Source organism: Danio rerio, chromosome 7, assembly GCF_052040795.2.
Source record: "Danio rerio strain M-AB ecotype USA chromosome 7, GRCz13ab, whole genome shotgun sequence".
NCBI lineage: Eukaryota > Metazoa > Chordata > Actinopteri > Cypriniformes > Danionidae > Danio > Danio rerio.
In genome coordinates this window covers 10,065,317-10,084,593 of record NC_141027.1, presented here as the reverse complement: position 1 = coordinate 10,084,593, position 19,277 = coordinate 10,065,317, and the positions used below count along the sequence as shown (strand labels likewise).

General features: G+C 38.4%; 1 protein-coding gene across 5 annotated transcripts in view; it reads right to left on the bottom strand.

Annotated features, from left to right (window-relative positions):
* Positions 1-19,277, bottom strand: part of adamts17 (ADAM metallopeptidase with thrombospondin type 1 motif, 17) — a 328,430-nt gene that overhangs the window by 165,665 nt on the left and 143,488 nt on the right. For all 5 annotated transcript variants that reach the window (XR_015495085.1, XM_087260202.1, XM_087260203.1 and 2 more), the window contains 2 exons: positions 18,891-18,996; positions 7,894-8,034 (listed from right to left, as the gene is read on the bottom strand). Coding sequence is in view for 4 of the 5 variants with exons in the window: in XM_087260202.1 (XP_087116328.1) it covers positions 7,894-8,034; positions 18,891-18,996 (247 nt within the window). In the remaining variant the exon portion in view is untranslated. The remainder of the gene's footprint in view (positions 1-7,893; positions 8,035-18,890; positions 18,997-19,277) is intronic.

Here is a 19,277-nt window from a genome sequence, read left to right as displayed (position 1 = left end):
TAACACTGTACATGAACAAATTACATTAAAATTAAATAACTTTAAAGGGCAGCATTGTGGCACAGTGGGTTGCACAATTGCCTTCCAGAAAAAAGCTTGCTGGTTTGATTCCCGGCTGGGCCAGTAGGCATTTCTGTGTGGAGTTTGCATGCTCTCCCTGTGTTCGCATGGGTTTCCTCCATGTGCTCTGGTTTCCTTCACAGTCCAAACACATATAGGTGAATAGGAGAAGCTTAATTGTGTATGAGTGTGAATGAGTGTGTATGGATGTTTCCCAGTGATGGGTTGCAGCTGAAAGGGCATCCACTGCATAAAAAATATGCTGGATAAGTTAGCGCTGTGGCGACCCCAGATTAATAAAGATTAATCAGATTAATTAAAATCACATTTATTTATTTCCTTTATGGCTTAGTCCCTTTATTAAAATAAAATAAAATAAAACTAAATTAAAATAAAAAAACAAAAATAAATTAAAATAAAAGAGAAATAAAATAAAACAAAAAACTAAAATAAAATAGAAAATTAAAAACCAAATAAATAAAAATAAAAATAAAAAAAAAATAAAATAGAAATAAAATAGAAATAAAACTAAGTAAATTTAAATAAAACTAAAATAAAATAAAATGAAATAAAATATTGTGAACTTAAATCAAAACGGAATTAAAAGCACTTACGTAAACAAAACAAAACAAAACAAACAATTAAATAAAATTGAATTAAAATAATTAAATTTAATTTAATTTATTTAATATTGTGAATTTAATAAATCAAAACTGAATTAAAAACACCTACACCTACACCTATTACTGAATTAGTAACGCCTACAAATATATAAAGGGAAATTGTAAGTCTAATTTTAAATACCATTCATTCACTACCTTTTCGGCTTAGTCCCTTTATTAAAATAAAATAAAATAAAATAAAATAAAATAAAATAAAATAAAATAAAATAAAATAAAATAAAATAAAATAAATCATTTTGAGCTTAATATATCAAAACAGGATTGAAAGCACTGGTAGCACCTACAAATATTAAAAGGGAAACTGTAAGTCTAATTTCAAATGTGTGTCAAAAAATAAAATAAAATAAAATAGTGTAAACATAATCAATGAAAACTGAATTAAAAGCACTGGTAACACAAAATACACAGCATGTGCAACTTGATTTACAAATTATTGATATATATTCTCACCAATCTAATTTCATTTTCCTTATTAATTTAACTATAAAAATAATTAATTCAGAGAAATACAAAACCAAATCATAATTTTGCTCTCCACCTTTTGAATCAGCCTTTATGACATCCACACAGGCCACTAACGAATTCTGGAGGAGAGCCATATTGTCGTGTTATGGCAGCGAGGGCTTTACTCTACAGGAAAAAACACTAATCTGCCTGATTGTGTGTAGAATTAAACTGCCCAACAGGCTGGTATCAGTGTGGGTACAGCGAGCTGAGGTCAGATGAGCAACGGGTACCACAGACACCAAAAACTGGCGGCTGGACATCCCGTGAGGATCCATGACTGCAGCCGGATCTGTTTATAGAGCCGCAGCAGACACTGTTAAGCCTGAGCTTCCAGAATGATCTCACTGCTATACATACGCTGCACAGTGCTCATCTTCCTCCAGAAGACTTGACAAAGAGTTAATGCATGTAAAAGAGAGCTTAGTGGTCATTTTCTAAATAGATAATGTATAATATTTTACATAAACCGCAGCAGTTCGCCTTCTTTACCTTTGTCAGAACAAAATTCCCATTGAGGATTATGTGGTGGAATTTTGCAAGCGCTTTAATCTGGTGAATTTTAATGATGTGGTCCTTAAAGGTGCAATAAGTAGGACCTAATGGTAGTAGTACGTATTGCAGTCCAAATTCAAAACATTGGAGAGGGTTGTTTTCACCTGGCCCCTCTGACTCAATGCACATGCAGGTTGCCAGATTGACGACACCAACAGGAGTGAGTGTGTTTGGCAATTGAGCGGTTCACTGTGGGACTCCACAGTAGGGCCTGCTCCAATCTATGTCTTCGATGTGGGGTTTGATCCAATCCTTGGCTCCACTGCAGGGCTCGCCACAGTCCATGACTCTACAACAGTCATCACTCTAATCCATGATACCACTGCACAGCTCGCCTTCAATTCATGACTTAAGTGCAGGGCTTGATTCAATCCAAGACTTCACTGCAGGCCTTACTCTAGTCCATGACTCCAGTGCAGGCCTCAATCCAATCCATGACTCTACTTCAGGGCTCACTCCAATCTATGACTCCACTGCAGATCTCACAACAATCCATGACTGTACTGCAGGGCTTGCTCTAGGCCATGACTCTACTGCAGGCCTCGCTTCAATCCATAACTCTAGTGCAGGGCTTAATTCAAGCTAAGATTTCATTGCAGGTCTCGCTCCAGTCAGTGACTACAGTGCAGGTCTCAATCCAATCCAAGACTTCACTGCAGGCCTCGCTCCAATCCATGACCCCACTGCAGGCCTTACTCTAGTCCCTGTCTGTACTGCAGGCCTTGCTCCAATCCATAACTCCACTGCAGATCTTACTACAATCCATGAATCTACTGCAGGGCTCGCTCTAGTCTATGACTCTACTGCAGGCCTCACTTCAATCCATGACACCACTGCAGGACTTACTTTAGTCCATGACTCTAATGCAGGGTTTGCTCCAATCCATGACTTAACTACAGGGCTCAGTCCTGTCTAGGACTCCACTGCAAGGCTCGCTCCAATCCATAACTCTAGAGCAAGGCTTGATTGAATCCAAAACTTTACTGCAGGCCTCGCTCCAGTTCATTATTTTAATGTGGGCCTTGCTCCAATCCATAACTCCACTGCAGATCTCACTACAATCCATGACTCTACTGCAGATCTTACTACAATCCATGAATCTACTGCAGGGCTCGCTCTAGTCTATGACTCTACTGCAGGCCTCACTACAATCCATGACTCCACAGCTGATCTCACAACAATCCATGACTGTACTGCAGGGCTTGCTCTAAGCCATGACTCTACTGCAGGCCTCGCTTCAATCCATAACTCTAGTGCAGGGCTTAATTCAAGCTAAGATTTCATTGCAGGTCTCGCTCCAGTCAGTCACTACAGTGCAGGTCTCAATCCAATCCATGACTTCACTGCAGGCCTCGCTATAATCCATGACCCCACTGCAGGCCTTACTCTAGTCCCTGTCTGTACTGCAGGCCTTGCTCCAATCCATCACTTCAATGTGGGCTTTGCTCCAATCCATAACTCCACTGCAGATCTTACTACAATCCATGAATCTACTGCAGGGCTCGCTCTAGTCTATGACTCTACTGCAGGCCTCACTTCAATCCATGACTCCACTGCAAGACTTACTTTAGTCCATGACTCTACTGCAGGGTTTGCTCCAATCCATGACTCAACTACAGGGCTCAGTCCGGTCTAGGACTCTACTGCAAGGCTCGCTCCAATCCATAACTCTAGTGCAAGGCTTGATTGAATCCAAGACTTTACTGCAGGCCTTGCTCCAGTCCATGACTCCAGTGCAGGCCTCAATTTAACCCATAAATCTACAGCACGGCTCGCTCCAATCCATGACTTCACTGCAGATCTCACTACAATCCATGACTCCACAGCAGATCTCACAACAATCCATGACTGTACTGCAGGGCTTGCTCTAGGCCATGACTCTACTGCAGGCCTCGCTTCAATCCATAACTCTAGTGCAGGGCTTGATTCAAGCTAAGATTTCATTGCAGGTCTCGCTCCAGTCAGTGACTACAGTGCAGGCCTTACTCTAGTCCCTGACTGTACTGCATGCCTCACTCCAATCCATCACGCCTTGCTCCAATTCCATAACTCCAGATCTCACTACAATCCATGAGTCTACTGCAGATCTTACTCTACAATCCATGACTCTACTGCAGGCCTCACTTCAATCGATGACTCCACGGCAGGACTTACTTCAGTCCATGACTCTATTACAGTGCTTATTATAATCCATGACTCTACTGCAGGCCTCGCTTTAATCCATGACTCTACTACAGGCCTTGCTCTTATCCATGACTCCAATGCAGGGCTAGCTCTAATCTATAACTCCTCTGCTGGGTTTGCTCCAGTACATTCCTCCACTGTAGGAGTCGCTCCAGTACATGACTCCACTGTAGAAGTTGCTCCAGTACATGAAACCACTGCAAGCCTCACTTAAGTACATATCTCCACAGTAGGACTCACTCCAGTACATGACTTTACAGAAGGCCTCACTGCAGATTAGCACTCGACTCCAAAGTCCACTTAAGTCTATACTGCATGGCCACGAAGCCACTCAAAAATGGCTGCTCTGCAAAGATAGACTTCAGTTCTGCCTGTTCCTCTGCCTGCACTATTGAGGTGATCTTTAGCAGTGCTTTCTTAGGGCACACTCACACTAGGCATGGTTGCATTGAACCGTGCCGGGGTGTGATTGCCCTCTCTCCCCTCTCCCCCTCAGCCTGCACTCACATTACATTTTATCTTCCTAGCCTGAACATGCTTACATCATCGATGATGTGTCTGTTCAGACAAGAAGCGATCTCACTCTGTATAATGGAGATTGCTTTAGTTCTATTGTTTAGTATTATTTTAAGTCGTTTGGGATTGCAGTTACACACAGTTAAATATTTTGCTGAACAGATCCACCACTTTTGACGGTCATTAACGTTAATAAAATCATTGTGCGACATGTATTAGGAGGTTTGCTAAAGGTATCAGCTGATGTGCAGCGGGGGGTTTGTAACAGATGTTGCCTCTTCAGTTTTGCGATCAGGCACGCTTTGCACTCACACTAAGACTGTATTGCGCCAAAGCCCAACCGAACCACACTCTGGCACTCCATTTCCAACCAGGCCAGGGCCAGCCAACTAAACCGAAGCAGGGTGTAAGTCGAACACTCACACTTGTCAAACAATCCAGGAAATGGGGGTCAAACGCACATGGGCATGGTTCAGATAGCCTAGTGTAAGTAGACCCTTAAGGCTTGTACACACCGGGACGCTTTTCATTTGCGTTTATCGTCAGCATTTTACAAGACGTTTTTACGGATTTAAACCCAAGCGGTTTTCATTGGCGTCAAGCAGAAGAGTATGCAAAATCACTCCTTGACGTTAGCTAGCGCTACAAAACTTTAAGCTTCAGATACCCGCTTGTAACACAGAAGAAGACAAAGTTAACACGCTTGTTGTTATGGATGGTTCAAGCAGCAGCTCCAGCTCTAGCGATGAAGAAATGATTATTGTTCACCAGAGCATTGACAGTTTTGCGCTTGTGCGCATCCAAGTGCTGTTTACTGTAACTTTTTTATTGTCTTTTTTGCGGCGCGTCAAAACAAAAACCAAGCATGAGGCGTTGTTTTTTAAATGATGCTTTTGCGCTTGCTATATTGTGCGTTGGTGTGCACGATCACATTGACGCCCTTTATTTAGTAACGAGGCATTAAACGTTGACGGAAAACGAGAGCAAAAAATGCCTCGGTGTGCACGGGCCTTTGGTCATCTTTGCTAGATCAACCATGGCCACCTGCTATGCTCACACTGCCCTTTCTTCCTGCCCTGCTGACTCTGTCTTCCCTCCACATTCTGCCACTTGTCTGTTATCATGCCTTGGCCCAGGTTCTCTTCTTCTCCACAATCCACTGCTCCACAGCCTGCCATTGCTTCTAAGCTTAAGTCATCCACTGCTCTACACACTTCTATTCCCCCGTGCTCCATATCCACCTCAGTTCTCTAGCCTTCTCTTCTCCACAGTCCAGCTCCACTTGTCATCTCCAGCGATCCATTCCTGACAGACGTGTTAAGGAACTACAAATCCTGTCATGCACCACACACACACACCTGTTTCCAGAACTCTGATAATTACATGCACTGAGCTGTAGCGCTTCATGGACCGATTACATGGACAACTTATTCACCACACAAACACTAGTTCAGAACGAAGTCGTTAATGTTGACGTGATGTGTTGAGGTAATGTTAGTAGGCTTGTCCTGATGTTTCTTTGTTTTTTTCTGTTTGTATTTCTGACCACAGCCTTGTTATATTATTAAACTTGTTTATTTGCCTATTTTGACCATTGCCTGTTTTTTTTTTTTGACTATGTTCCTGGATTGTTCCTTTTGTACTAGCCTCACCTGATTTTGATCTTGTGTGCCTGCACGAATAATCTTATTAAACTGCAATTGGATCCTTACCCCTGTTGTCCCTCGCCTTGATCCCTGTACGTGACACCACTATTGCACCCCAATCCTGGCTATCCACTGCTTTATAATCCTCAACTGTAACGAACCAGACAGAATAACAGAGGTGCGGGCAAAATAAGGAGAGTTTATTAACTCTTTGTTGACAAAAGTTCAACACAGGCAGGCTGCTGTATGCTGAGCCTTGGCGGTGCGCAGCACTGGTAAGGCTTACTAAAGTTCCGATGAGAGCAGAAGGGGCCCGCAAGGCTGGTCTGTGAAGGAGTATAGGAGGAGAGCTGGCGATTGCTGACAACCCCGGCTGGGGACAGGAAACTGACAGGCACTTGAGAGCTGGAGATCGTTGGGCAGAGCAGAGTGGAGGTAAGAACTGAGAGCACACACTTATAGCACGAAAGGCAGAACTTACTGGACAGGACAAATTACAGATAGATAATTATGAGTGGCTGATCCACAGTAAACTTGACGTACAACTAGTATGGTATAATAATCTGACACTGAAACAGAAAACACAGAGGTATAAATAAAGACGCTAATAAGCTACAAGTGGAGGCAGGTTTTGAGGCAATGATTGTTAATGGAAAAGTTCTACAGCTGAGAGACAAAAACAATACTGAGAGTGAGAGAATTAATGAGATCAGACCTGACTCATGACATCAACCATCCTCCTTCCCCTCGTTCTACCTTTTCTTCTCCACCTTCTTGGATATTCTGTTGATATTGTTTTGTGTTTTTTTGTTTGGGACTCAGGAGTTCCCTTTGGAGGAGGGAATCTGTAATAGTCTTATTTGCTTGTTTATTATGTAATTCCTCATGTGATCCTGTCACGTGCTTCGACTACTTCTCTTGTATCATGTGTCTTGTTATTGGTTGTTCTTGTCATGTGACCTCTATTGATTAATATATATATAGACCTCTTGTTACCATTGTCATTTCTCTACATTTGTTGTGTAATCTGCTGTTAGGTGTGTCTGTGCCACGTTTAAGCCATGTCTTTTTCCCGGTGTCAAGTTAATAAACTGCACTTGGGTTCTTACCCCTAGCATTTAGTGTATGTTGTTATAAAGAAAGTCACACATGCAAATAAGGTAAATAAATTGAATATACTAGCAATATTGATAAAAACGAACTGTTTTTGTTTAATAGGAACTTCTTCTTTTTTTTTTTTTTTTTTTTTTTAGAATATGCAAAGATCATACAAATACAAGAAAACATCAACAAATACAAAGCAACAAAACAAAAACAACAACAATATAGTCAGGTACTGGTATGTGCGTGAGTGTGCGTGTGTGCGTGTATGTGTGTGTGTATGCATGTAAAGGTAACTTGGTGGACAGGTCAGAGTACATACATAAGGAACAATAACAGTCAATAAATGAAGCAAGTGTCACAGATATAAATACAACATATAGAAAGAAACCAGTCAGAGGTAGGGAGTAACAACAATGCTTATTAATGTATGATGGTAAAAATGAAAGTAAAAAGAAAAAAAGGACAACTGTAATGATAACTGACAATAATAATAAATCACAAGTGCTACACCAACTACTTCTACAGAAAGTTACTTATATTACAACTACTACTGCTTCTACTACAGCCACAACCACGACTACTACTACTACAATGTCTACTAAAACTGATACTACTTAATAGGAACTTCTTGTAAGTCTTACCTGAGGAACTTCTCCAGGTCATCCCGACTGCAGGTGGACCAGGAGAGGTCGCTGGGGTTACGCCCTTTCACCCATTCGCCAGACATGATGTGAGAGTGGCCAGTGCAGCTGGCATGATCATCATCATGGCTCATGCCCATGCTAAACAGAAAAGACAATAAAAAAACACAAACACTAATGAAAAACATCAGCAAACTCAGAGCACAATAAATACTTACTGTGCTTGTTAAACATAATCATTAACACGCTGTTTACGAAGCTTCCCCTGTATGCATAACTATGCAATATTACTCTGAAATGTGCAATGCTCATGAAAAACCAAAGCGAGTTTAGTCGGAGACAGTATTTTCTCTTAAGCCCTGACCTACATTTCCCAAATTAAAAACAACAAGTGAAAACTGAAGCGGCGGCAACGAGTGCAGGAACTAATAAAGAGAGCAGGGTGGATTTCCAGACTCCCGCTAAAGAGCAAAGCAATAAAAGCCTAAAGACACACACTGAACACAATAGAGAGCTAAATGAAGGAGGAGAAGAATCCGAACGCTACAGTGGTTTAACATAGATGAGTGCTTTAATGTCAATGGGGCGATTTGGTGAATAAGTGGTCTGAGATGGGAATCTCTCTCACACTACAACAATCACAGGCGCTTTATAAGGGTGCCAAATGCCTGTTGTGTTCACTTTATTTAAGAGAGAGAAAGAGGGGAAAAAAACAAGATTGGCCTTATTAAAACAGGGCATTTCGCTGCCAAGCTAATAACGGTCAAGTGCTTTCAGGAGCCAAACGCCCTATTAAGCTTGCAGTGGACTTAAAAGACTTGGAAGGGAAGGCGTCATGCATGACCAATGAGTGGTTCAATGCTTCAGGATACGGCCTGGTAATCTGAAGAGAGAACTAGATGTTGGTAATTTTTTGCTAAGTACGTTTATGTATGACTAGGTCAGTCAAATTTATTAGCTCAATATGTATTTGTTTTTTATTAAAATGTTTTTTTAAGGGGTAAAATCAAGTTTAGCGATGAAAAATAATGTCCAATTAAGTTAAATGAAACCTAATGATTCATTTTGATTTGATGTCTATACACTGTTAGTAAGGGTCAACACTTTTTGTCCATTCCACATTTCTTTGTTTGTTTGTTTGTTTGTTTGTTTCTTTCTTTCTTTCCTTCCTTCCTTCCTTCCTTCCTGTCTTTCTTTCTTTTTCTTTCTTTCTTTCTTTCTTTCTTTCTTTCTTTCTTTCTTTCATTCGATAATTCATTCATTCAATCATTCAATCATTCATCATTAATTCTGCTTAGTGTCTTATTTATCAAGGGTTGCCACAGTGGAATGTACCGCCAACTATTCCAACATATGTTTTACGCAACGGATGCCGTTCCAGCTACAATCTAGTACTGGGAAACACCCATACATACTCATTCACACACACACACACACACAGACACACACACACACACACACACACACACACACACACTCATTTATTATGGCCTATTTAGGTAATCCAATTCTACTATAGCGCATGTGTTTGGACTGTGGGGGAAACGGGAGCACCCGGCAGAAACCCACACCAACACGTGGAGGACATGCAAACTCCAGACAGAAAAGCCAACTGGCCCAGCTGAGGCTCGAACCAATGACCTTCTTGCTGTGAGTTGACAATGCTAACCACTGAGATACTGTGCCACTGTTTTATGTTCAATCCACTTAAGTTTGTAAAAACATTTATACATATATACATATAATTATAACTAAAAAAAAATTTATATATATATATATATATATATATATATATATATATATATATATATATATATATATATATATATATATATATATATATATATGAATGTATTTTTAATAAAAAAAATATATAGAATAAAAACAGCCATGGTGCAGCAAAAAGTTATTTTGAAACCTTTATTATTGCATAATTTCACTAACAACACATAGCTACGAGCAACAAGTTCTCCATCCATTCATTAAAAACTCCATCATTTATCTTCATCCTGAAAGCTGCTTTGGACTAACGATCACATCAGCGACGATGACACTAATGAGGGATTGTGGGTGGACTGCAATATGACGTGACGTTCACGCGTGTTTTTTTCATTTGCAAAGAGTCGATGCTCCTTCAGCTGTTATTACTGGAAAATGATCAGCGTCTACACTTGATGAAGCCAGACGAATGGAGCGGCGCTAAAACAAGACTCCCAGACAGTCATTAAGCTCGGTTACGCCAAATCAAAAGGTCGTGAGCAGATCTACTGATGAAAGAGGAGAAAGTCTCCATCCGTCAGAAAGTGGGTTTATTACAGCCGGTAAATGCCATGCTAAAAGAAATGTTCGACTAGAGGCTCTATTAAGTAATCGTCCTGCTGCAGCTTTCATTGTGAAGATCTAGTATGTTTACATAAAGGCACAATGTAGTGTTTTAGGCTTGTTGAGGTGACATTGTACTGTAAAATGCTTTTCTTACTTAAAGCTTTTGTCCTAATATTGTTTTGATTTCAGCAATATATGTCAAAATTAAGTGATTTTTTTTAATAAAACACGCAAAATTATCTGCCAATGTGATAAGTAAATTAACAAGATTCTTTTGTTTACCCAGTTGGCAGTTCATTTTGTCTGTTTTAAGGGGAAAAAATACCTTAATTTTGTCGTATTACTTCTAAAAAAAGGAAGATATGGAGGCAATATAGAGCCTGTACAAACTGAAATCTTTAATGAAGCTGTCAAGAAGCACAGCATTCAAAGCATCTGCTTTACAATGGCATGCACTATGTTGGCTGAATTGGTCACATGACTGCATCGCATGACTAAAATGCATCCTCATTTTACTCGTGCATCATCCTTTTGAAAGCCTCTGTTTTCAGTCCTCACTGAAACACTTAAAATTTATAATAATAATAATTATCATCTTAATAATAATCATAATAATAATAATAGAAATGAAAATGACTCAAGGTTCTCTCAAGGTTTTTTTTCTTCACTCTCCTTTCGGGTGAAGTTTTTTTTCCCTCTCCGCTGTCGCCACTGGCTCGCATGGTTCAGGATTGGTAGAGCTACGCATCGATGAATTTGCTCTTCAGTGTTTGAACTCTCAGAAATGATTTTAAATCACACTGAACTGAGCTAAACTGAACTGAACTTAAACACTAAAAACTGAACTACACTGTTATAGTTACTATGACCATTTATGTGAAGCTGCTTTGACACAATTTACATTGTAAAAGCTCTATTATAACATTATTTCAGCTATTATAACAAAGCTGAAAAAAGCTGAATTAATAATAATTCATTCATTTTACTTCAGTTTAGCCCCATATTTATCAGGGGTCGCCACAGCGGAATGAACAGCCAATAATTCCAGCATATGCTTTACACAGCGGATGCCCTTCAAGCCAATTTAGTTCATCCAATTCTACTATAGCTCATGTGATTGGACTGTGGGGGAAACCGGAGCACCCAGAGGAAACCCAATGCCAACACGAGGAGAACATACAAACATACAAACAAAGAGAAATGCCAACTGGCACAGCAAGGACTTGAACCAGCGATCTTCTTGCTATGAATTAAATAGAATAAATTAGCCATAGTGTGCAAGTGTGAATGTGAGAATGTATGGGTGTTTCCCAGTACTGGGTTGCAGCTGGAAGGGCATCCGCTGTGTAAAACATATGCTGGATAAGTTGGCGGTTCATTCTACTGTGGCGACCCCTGATGAATAAAAGGACTAAGCCGAAAGAAAATTAATGAATGAATAGATTGTATTTATGATGCCCTTTTCTTAAACTCAAACGGCAACAAGATATAGAACAACAAATAAAAATGCCACCCAAGCCAGAATTACAAGCTTGCATTAGCAAGCAAAGCCCATGTAATGTCCATTCTTTTTTTGTGATCTCATTTAAAGCAAAAGTACATCATTTATAGATGAAACAAGTTAGTGTGACGGGGTGGTAAGTCAAACCGAGGGACACACACAAATCATGAAATATTTACAAAAAAATATCAAATTTATGAAATAAATAAATCTTATGGAAAAAGGAACACATATAAACCTCAAGAAGGTCGCTGGTTCGAGCCTCGGCTGGGTCAGTTGGCACTTCTGTGTGGAGTTTGAATGTTCACCTCGTGTTTGCGTGGGTTTCCTCTGGGGGCTCTGGTTTCCTCCCACAGTCTAAACACATGCGCTATAGATGAATTGGGTAAGCTAAATTATCTGTAGTGTATGAGTGTGAATGAGAATGTATGGGTGTTTCCCAATAATGGGTTGCAGCTGGAAGTGCATCCGCAGCGTAAAACATGTGCTGGATAAGTTAGCGGTTCGTTCCGCTGTGACAACCCCTGATTAATAAAGGGACTAAGCCAAAGAGAAAATGAATGAATGAATGAAAATAAACCTCAAAACAATAAAAGTTTGGGAGGAAAAATGTAATTTATTTGATGATATTTTAGGTGCAAATGCGATGTTAGTTAGCACAGACATGTAAAATGTGTTATGTAATGATGAAATATTTAAAACAGAATATAATAATAATAATTTAGAATATATCATGTTAGCAAGAACCCTTGAATTAATTACTTTAAGCTTTGGAAACACATGTTAGGACATTTTTGTGCCTCATGCAGCTCATCAAATGTTACGGACACAAATGGCAACCGTTTCATAGAATGACTCATATACTAGATAGTAGTATTCAGCTTAAAGTGACATTTAAAGGCTTAACTAGGTTAACTAATTAAGCCAGTGGTCCTCAAACTTTTTTCATCAAGTACCACCTCAGAAAAAAATTTGTCTCTCCAAGTACAACCAAAATGAGCAGTATTGAAATACAGTAGCATAGTAGGCCCAGTACAGCAGCTACAACTCTGCACAGTTAAAAAACATGGCAGATTACCTCAGAAATATAGGCTATATGTCATATATGACATATTATATACATCATTTTTGATAAATTTTGAAATGTGTGTAGCATGTACAGGACATATTTAATTTCTCCGCGTACCACTAGAAGTAAGCCTGCGTACCACTAGTGGTACACGTTCCACAGTTTGAGAACCACTGAATTAAGCAAATCTTTATATACTGATAGTTTGTTCTGGACAATTAAAAAAATATATTGCTTAAGGGGGCTAATATTTTGACCTTAAAAAGTTTTTTTTTTTTTTTTTAAATAAAAAACTGCTTTAATTCTAGCCGAAATAAAGCAAATAAGACTTTCTCCAGAAGAAAAAAAGACTATAGGAAATACTGTGAAAGATTCCCTGCTCTGTTACAGTTTTTCTCGATTGCTTGGATGATGTTGTCAACTGAAACTCCACCTTTTCAAAACAGTTAACACACAGGCCTAAACAGCAGCACTCATGGTCAAAATGACACATTTTGCTTGCAAAAGGCACATATCGTGTCAAAACATTTAAAATATGAAACTAAAGCTAGTTTTACCTTCAAACAACACAACTTGCAAACAGATATATGAGCTCTTTCAATTAATCATTACACAATGGACAACAAAATACAGAAGTCAGTGCACCATCATTGCTTGTCATTGTAGCCTATTGCCAATGCCATTTGTTGTCTTTCTATTTGGGCTGTCAAATTTGCCTTTTTGCAAAGAATTGGATCTAGAATAAGAAATGCTTTGATTAAATTTATATTGAATTCATGACAATTTTCAAACTGTGGCTGAAAACTAAAATACTGTAAAAACAGACAAAAGTAATAAAATACTGTACATATGAAAGAAAACACATTTAAACCAACGTACAGTCTTGTATTGACCTCCTCCATCCATGCTGGCACAGAACAACACAGACCTTCCATCATTTATATAAGGTTTGCAGACTGATTGCTAATTGAAGACTTGAGTGAAGGAGTGTCAAACTGCTGCTTCAGTGAATCCAAACTGATCTTGGTAGTGTCTAATGGTTAGGAATAGATGGTTTCTGTTTGGTTACCATAGCTAAAACAAAGTTTTGAAAAATGGTAAGGAAAATGTGTCAACCTAATGAGAAAAGGTTTACAAATTTGCAAGACCTGTCTTCTGCTCTGCTGGGATAGTGAAAATGAAAATGAAGTGGAACCTAGTTTCTTTAATCAGGTCAAAGCAAACGAGAAAAACTGTAAACATCATTTGAGAAATATTTAAAAAAGGAAGAAAAAAAAAACACAGGAGTGTGAATCATTTTGACAGCAACTGTACACCTATATGATCCTTAAAAAAGACAACATATTTCTATTATTTATCAACTACCTTTCTACATACTGAAGACAATAGACTCCAGTGTGTGTGTGTGTGTTTGTGTGTGTGTGTGATGACTGGTATCGGCACCAGTCAGGTGTAAATGATGCCAGCTCATTTCTGCCAGGCATTAAAGGCGTCTTTTGGCCCGTGGCGTCGCACTAAACGCTGTACTGAAGCAGGTACGGCGATAACTCCTCTGAACACTGGCGCTGCCACAAAGACGGCGCTTAATGTAATGTACCTTGGCCGTTTTTCCAGACAAATTTTGGTGCTGGCTGCCCATCATTGTTTTATCAAAGAGGGCTTTATGCTTGTGAGGGGATGAAGGGGAGCTATTGTTAAGAAGTGTGTGTTTTTGTGTGTGTGTGTGAGTTATATGGAGTCTTGTAATTCATTTGAATGATGTGTGAACGTGGGATGTTTTACTGCATGTTCTCTTGCAGGAGTGTCACTAGATTTTTCTAAAGCACACAGTGAGGATGGATGTGTGTTTGAGGTTTCTGTTCAACGAGAGAAACCTGATGTACTGGGAACCTGTTGTAAAGGAGATTTTAAGAAGCTGAAAAAGTGCATCACATGCTTTAAATGACTGATTAAATTCATAAAACTATCAAAGAAATAAAAAAAATATAATTTTATATACAGAGCTCAACAATAAGGACTGCCCGGTGGCCCAGGGCCAGCGTGAGAGACACTTGGGACAGTAGACAGAATTAAAGTTTAATTTGCCTGCGACTTTGTCAATTGCGTGCATTTTAAGTTTGAGCTTTTAAGTCTTTAAATGCTATTTTCTCTGTGATGTCGTAGATACCATCTTGCTTTTCGGTTCCTCTTATGTGATTTGATGTTTTGAGCATGCTATTTTTTCCCATAACCTAGTGACAATCAGTACAACGAAAAAACGGCGACAAGGCGACAACATCACACTATAAGCTAAGAAAATGTCATGTTCCTGATGTCTTGGAAGCAAACATTTACGTGGGAACAACAAAACACATAAATGAAGTGATGTTTTGCACAATTTGCCGTCAGTTTGGCAAGTCAGCCACCTTATGTTTAATAATTTCGAACTGCAATAAAATACATCCACATTTTCCATACTGCTCTTTTTGTTTGCATAACACATTTTGCTCATTAAACATTTATTAACTTTTTTTAAATACTGAAATTCTAGATTCACAGACATTATTTTGGACACATTATTTAATATATGTGGCTAAAAAAAAAAACTATTAACTTCTCTTCTTTTTTTGGTGGGGCCAGTAAAAATTTTAGCAGGGCAAGTAAAAATCTGAACCACTGGCTCGGTCGGATCAGGAGAAAAAATCGTTAGCGTTGAACCCTGATATATATATATATATATTAGCGCTGTCAAAATTAACGCGTTAACGCATGCGATAAATTTTAAATAATTAACGCGTAAAAAAAAAATACGCAATTAACGCAGTTCAGGTTTTTTTTTTTTTTACTTCCTGTTGTGGTGGACGTGTGTTCAACATGCAATAAATGTGGATAAGACCACAAAAGCAATTTTTGAAGGCAGGTTCCAGTATAAAACAATTAGTTGTATCACCAGGCTCTCCAAAGTTTCATGCAATTTCGGGTGTTTCATTTTTAACTTTCGACTTCTGTTGTAAGTTGATACCTACGGAACCCCGGAAGGGACGTAGTGGAGGAGAAAAAAATTGGCTGGGTGAAAAAAAAAATAATGGGTGAAAGAAAAAAATGGGTGGGAGGAAAATATATATTTCTAAGTTTTTGCGTTCTCTCGCAAAGTTTTGCGTTCCCTCGCAAAGATGTTTTGCGTTATCTCGCAAAGATGTTTTGCGTTCCCTCGCAAAGATGTTTTGCGTTATCTCGCAAAGATGTTTTGCGTTCTCTCGCAAAACTGTTTCTCCACAAACACTTCCTGTTGATTTCACTCACGTAAACCCTCCCGTTTTTGCTGAAACTCTCCCATATTTACCATTCTACCCCACTTTCTTTACATTACTGTGCGCTGATTGTCGCCTTTCACTTTGCAACCTCTGAACCAGTGAATGCATGTTTAAGCGCTGACTGACAGACGCGCTTCGTACAATAAACTGATCCCAGATCAGCGTCTGTACACGCCATTTAAAGGGACACTTCTGTTATCAAACAAGTGAGCAGCAAATGAATCTCATGTTTTGTTTAGTTTGATAACAGAGGTGTCTCTGTAAGAATGCACAGATCTATAATGAAAGCAGTCCATTACTTCAGAAACTGTTTGTGCTCATTTAAGAGAAAATAAGCTGTTTAAAATAAAACATGCAGGACGGAGATGTTTCATATTATTCAGTGTATTTGTCTGTTTAAACATACACCCGCTCCTCTGTAAATGGCGTGTACAGACGCTGATCTGGGATCAGTTTATTGTACGAAGCGCGTCTGTCAGTCAGCGCTTATACATGAATTCACTGGTTCAGAGGTAGCATACGCACAGTAATGTAAAGAAAGTGGGGTAGAATGGTAAAATACGGGAGAACTTCGGGAAAAATGGGAGGGTTTACGTGAGTGCAGTGAACAGGAAGTGTTTGTGGAGAAACAGTTTTGCGAGAGAACGCAAAACATCTTTGCGAAATAACGCAAAACATCTTTGCGAGGGAACGCAAAACATCTTTGCGAGGGAACGCAAAAACTTAGAAATATATATTTTCCTCCCACCCATTTTTTTCTTTCACCCATTTTTTTTTTTCACCCAGCCAATTTTTTTCTCCTCCACTACGTCCCTTCCAGAGTTCCGTAATATATATATATATATATATATATATATATATATATATATATATATATATATATATATATATATATATATATATATATATATATATATATATATATATATATTAGCGCTGTCAAAATTTATTTTAAATAATTAACGCGTTAAAAAAAATTTACGCAATTAACTCAGTTCAGGTTTTTTTACTTCCTGTTGTGGTGGATATGTGTTCAACATGCAATAAATGTGAATGGGTGTCAGGGGTGGAGTGAACGACGTATCTGAGTAGGGGCGAGAGGGGTGTGCAATGTATATAACGACCGGTTTGCAAGAAATTATCATTCATTTGCGGGCATTTGGGAGTCTCTGTGCACTTGCGGGATACTCCTAGCAACTGGATGAATGTAAAGGAGGATTAAGCTTTCTACTCTATAATTAATGTTCTCAACTCACAGCAATAAAACTTTACAATGAGTGCAACTGTTTGTATTCTGTAGTTTAATATTATAATTTTTCATTTTCCATATCTGCAATTCCTGTATTTTGGCATTTTTTTGCAGTCCACTTAGAATCCACCATGGAAATTAATGTTTTCTTTATTGGCATTGATGGTTTTTGAAATTGAAATGTCATTAACATGCCTGTGTTTTAATTTCTGTTATAAATATGGCTGTCAAGCCAGGATCTTGATGGTTTATTGTGGGTATGTTGTTTACATGAAGAAATCTGTGTTACAAGTTAAACAAAAATTCTATTAAACAATTATATTTTGAATTGAAATATTTTTTTCTTGCGTTTACATTAATTTTACATTTAAATAGGCAAAATTACAAGTTTCAGTATTTTAAATGCGATTAATCGTGATTAATCGCGATTAATTAGTTAATTTTTTTTAATCGATTGACAGCACTAATATATATATATATATATATATATATATATATATATATATATATATATATATATATATATATATATATATATATATATATATATAAATATAGGATATATATATATATATATATATAAAGGAAATATAGGCTCAAATTGTGTGTCCTTTACATAGACACTGATCAAGAAAATAAAGGGAACACATAAAAAAACACAGTGTAACTTTAAGTCATTGAAATCAAACTGCCCACTTAAATAGCGACATTGATTGACAATCTTTTTTTTTTTTTTTTGAGTGTGACTCCAAATCCAGTCCTCCATGGGTTAATAAATTTGTTTTCCATTTAAATTTCCTGGTGTGATTTTGTTGTCAGCACAATCAACTAAGTAAAGAACAAAGTATATAATATGAATATTTTATGCATTCAGATCTAGGATGTTAATTTAGTGTTTCTTTTATTTTTGAGCAGCGTATTTCAGTTACCAAAACTAATATTGAATGTTTTTTCAAAATGCACATGCGTCTACACCAGGGGTCACCAATCTCGGTCCTGGAGGGCCAGTGTCCCTGCAGGGTTTAGCTCCGACTTGCTTCAACACACCTGCCTGGATGTTTCAAGTATACCTGGTAAGATGTTGATTAGCTTGTTCAGGTGTGTTTGATTAGAGATGGAGCTAAGATCTGTGGAACACCGGCCCTCCAGGAACAAGTTTGGTGACCCCTGGTCTACACAATATACAATATAATTTGCGCACACACACACAAAAATTAAATACAATGTTTGGGATTTTTTCTAAAGAAGTTGTTACTCCACCTCATTTAGCGCATCATTATGTCATTATGGACATTTTATGTTATAACTAACGTGGTTCAAACGACAAGTCTGCGACAGAGAAACTACGGTGTTAGGGAACACTCATCACTACATCATTCTTTTCCCAAATATTGCATCATATGGTAGTTCAGCCACGAGTTACGTTGTTGTTTGGGAAGCGCACCCTAGAGCTGACAATAGTGATGACCAAGACGAAGATGTAAGACAATTACAGGGCCTGTAAATCAGATTTCAGTGACTGGCTAGATCTGGTTTGTGTTTTGGGACGTCTGCACTCACTTGTGTCCGAGCTCATGAGCGATGGTGAAGGCCAGGTTGAGTCCGTTGTCCTCCGCCAGCACACACTTCCTCTTGGAGCTACAGGTGCCGCCCAGATACGCGATTCCTGAGGAGAAAACAAAGCACAGAGTTACAGTTGATGTCAAAATGATTCACCCTCCTGCGATATTTCCCAAACGATGTTTAAGAGAGCAAGGAATTTTTCACAGTATTTCCTATAATATTTTTTTCTTCTGGAGAAACTCTTATTTGTTTTATTTCGGCTAGAATAAAATTTCATTTTAAAACATTTTAAGGTCAATATTATTAGCCCTCTTAAGCAATATTTGTTTTTGATTGTCTACAGAACAAACAATCGTGGTTCAATAACTTGCCTAATTACCTTAA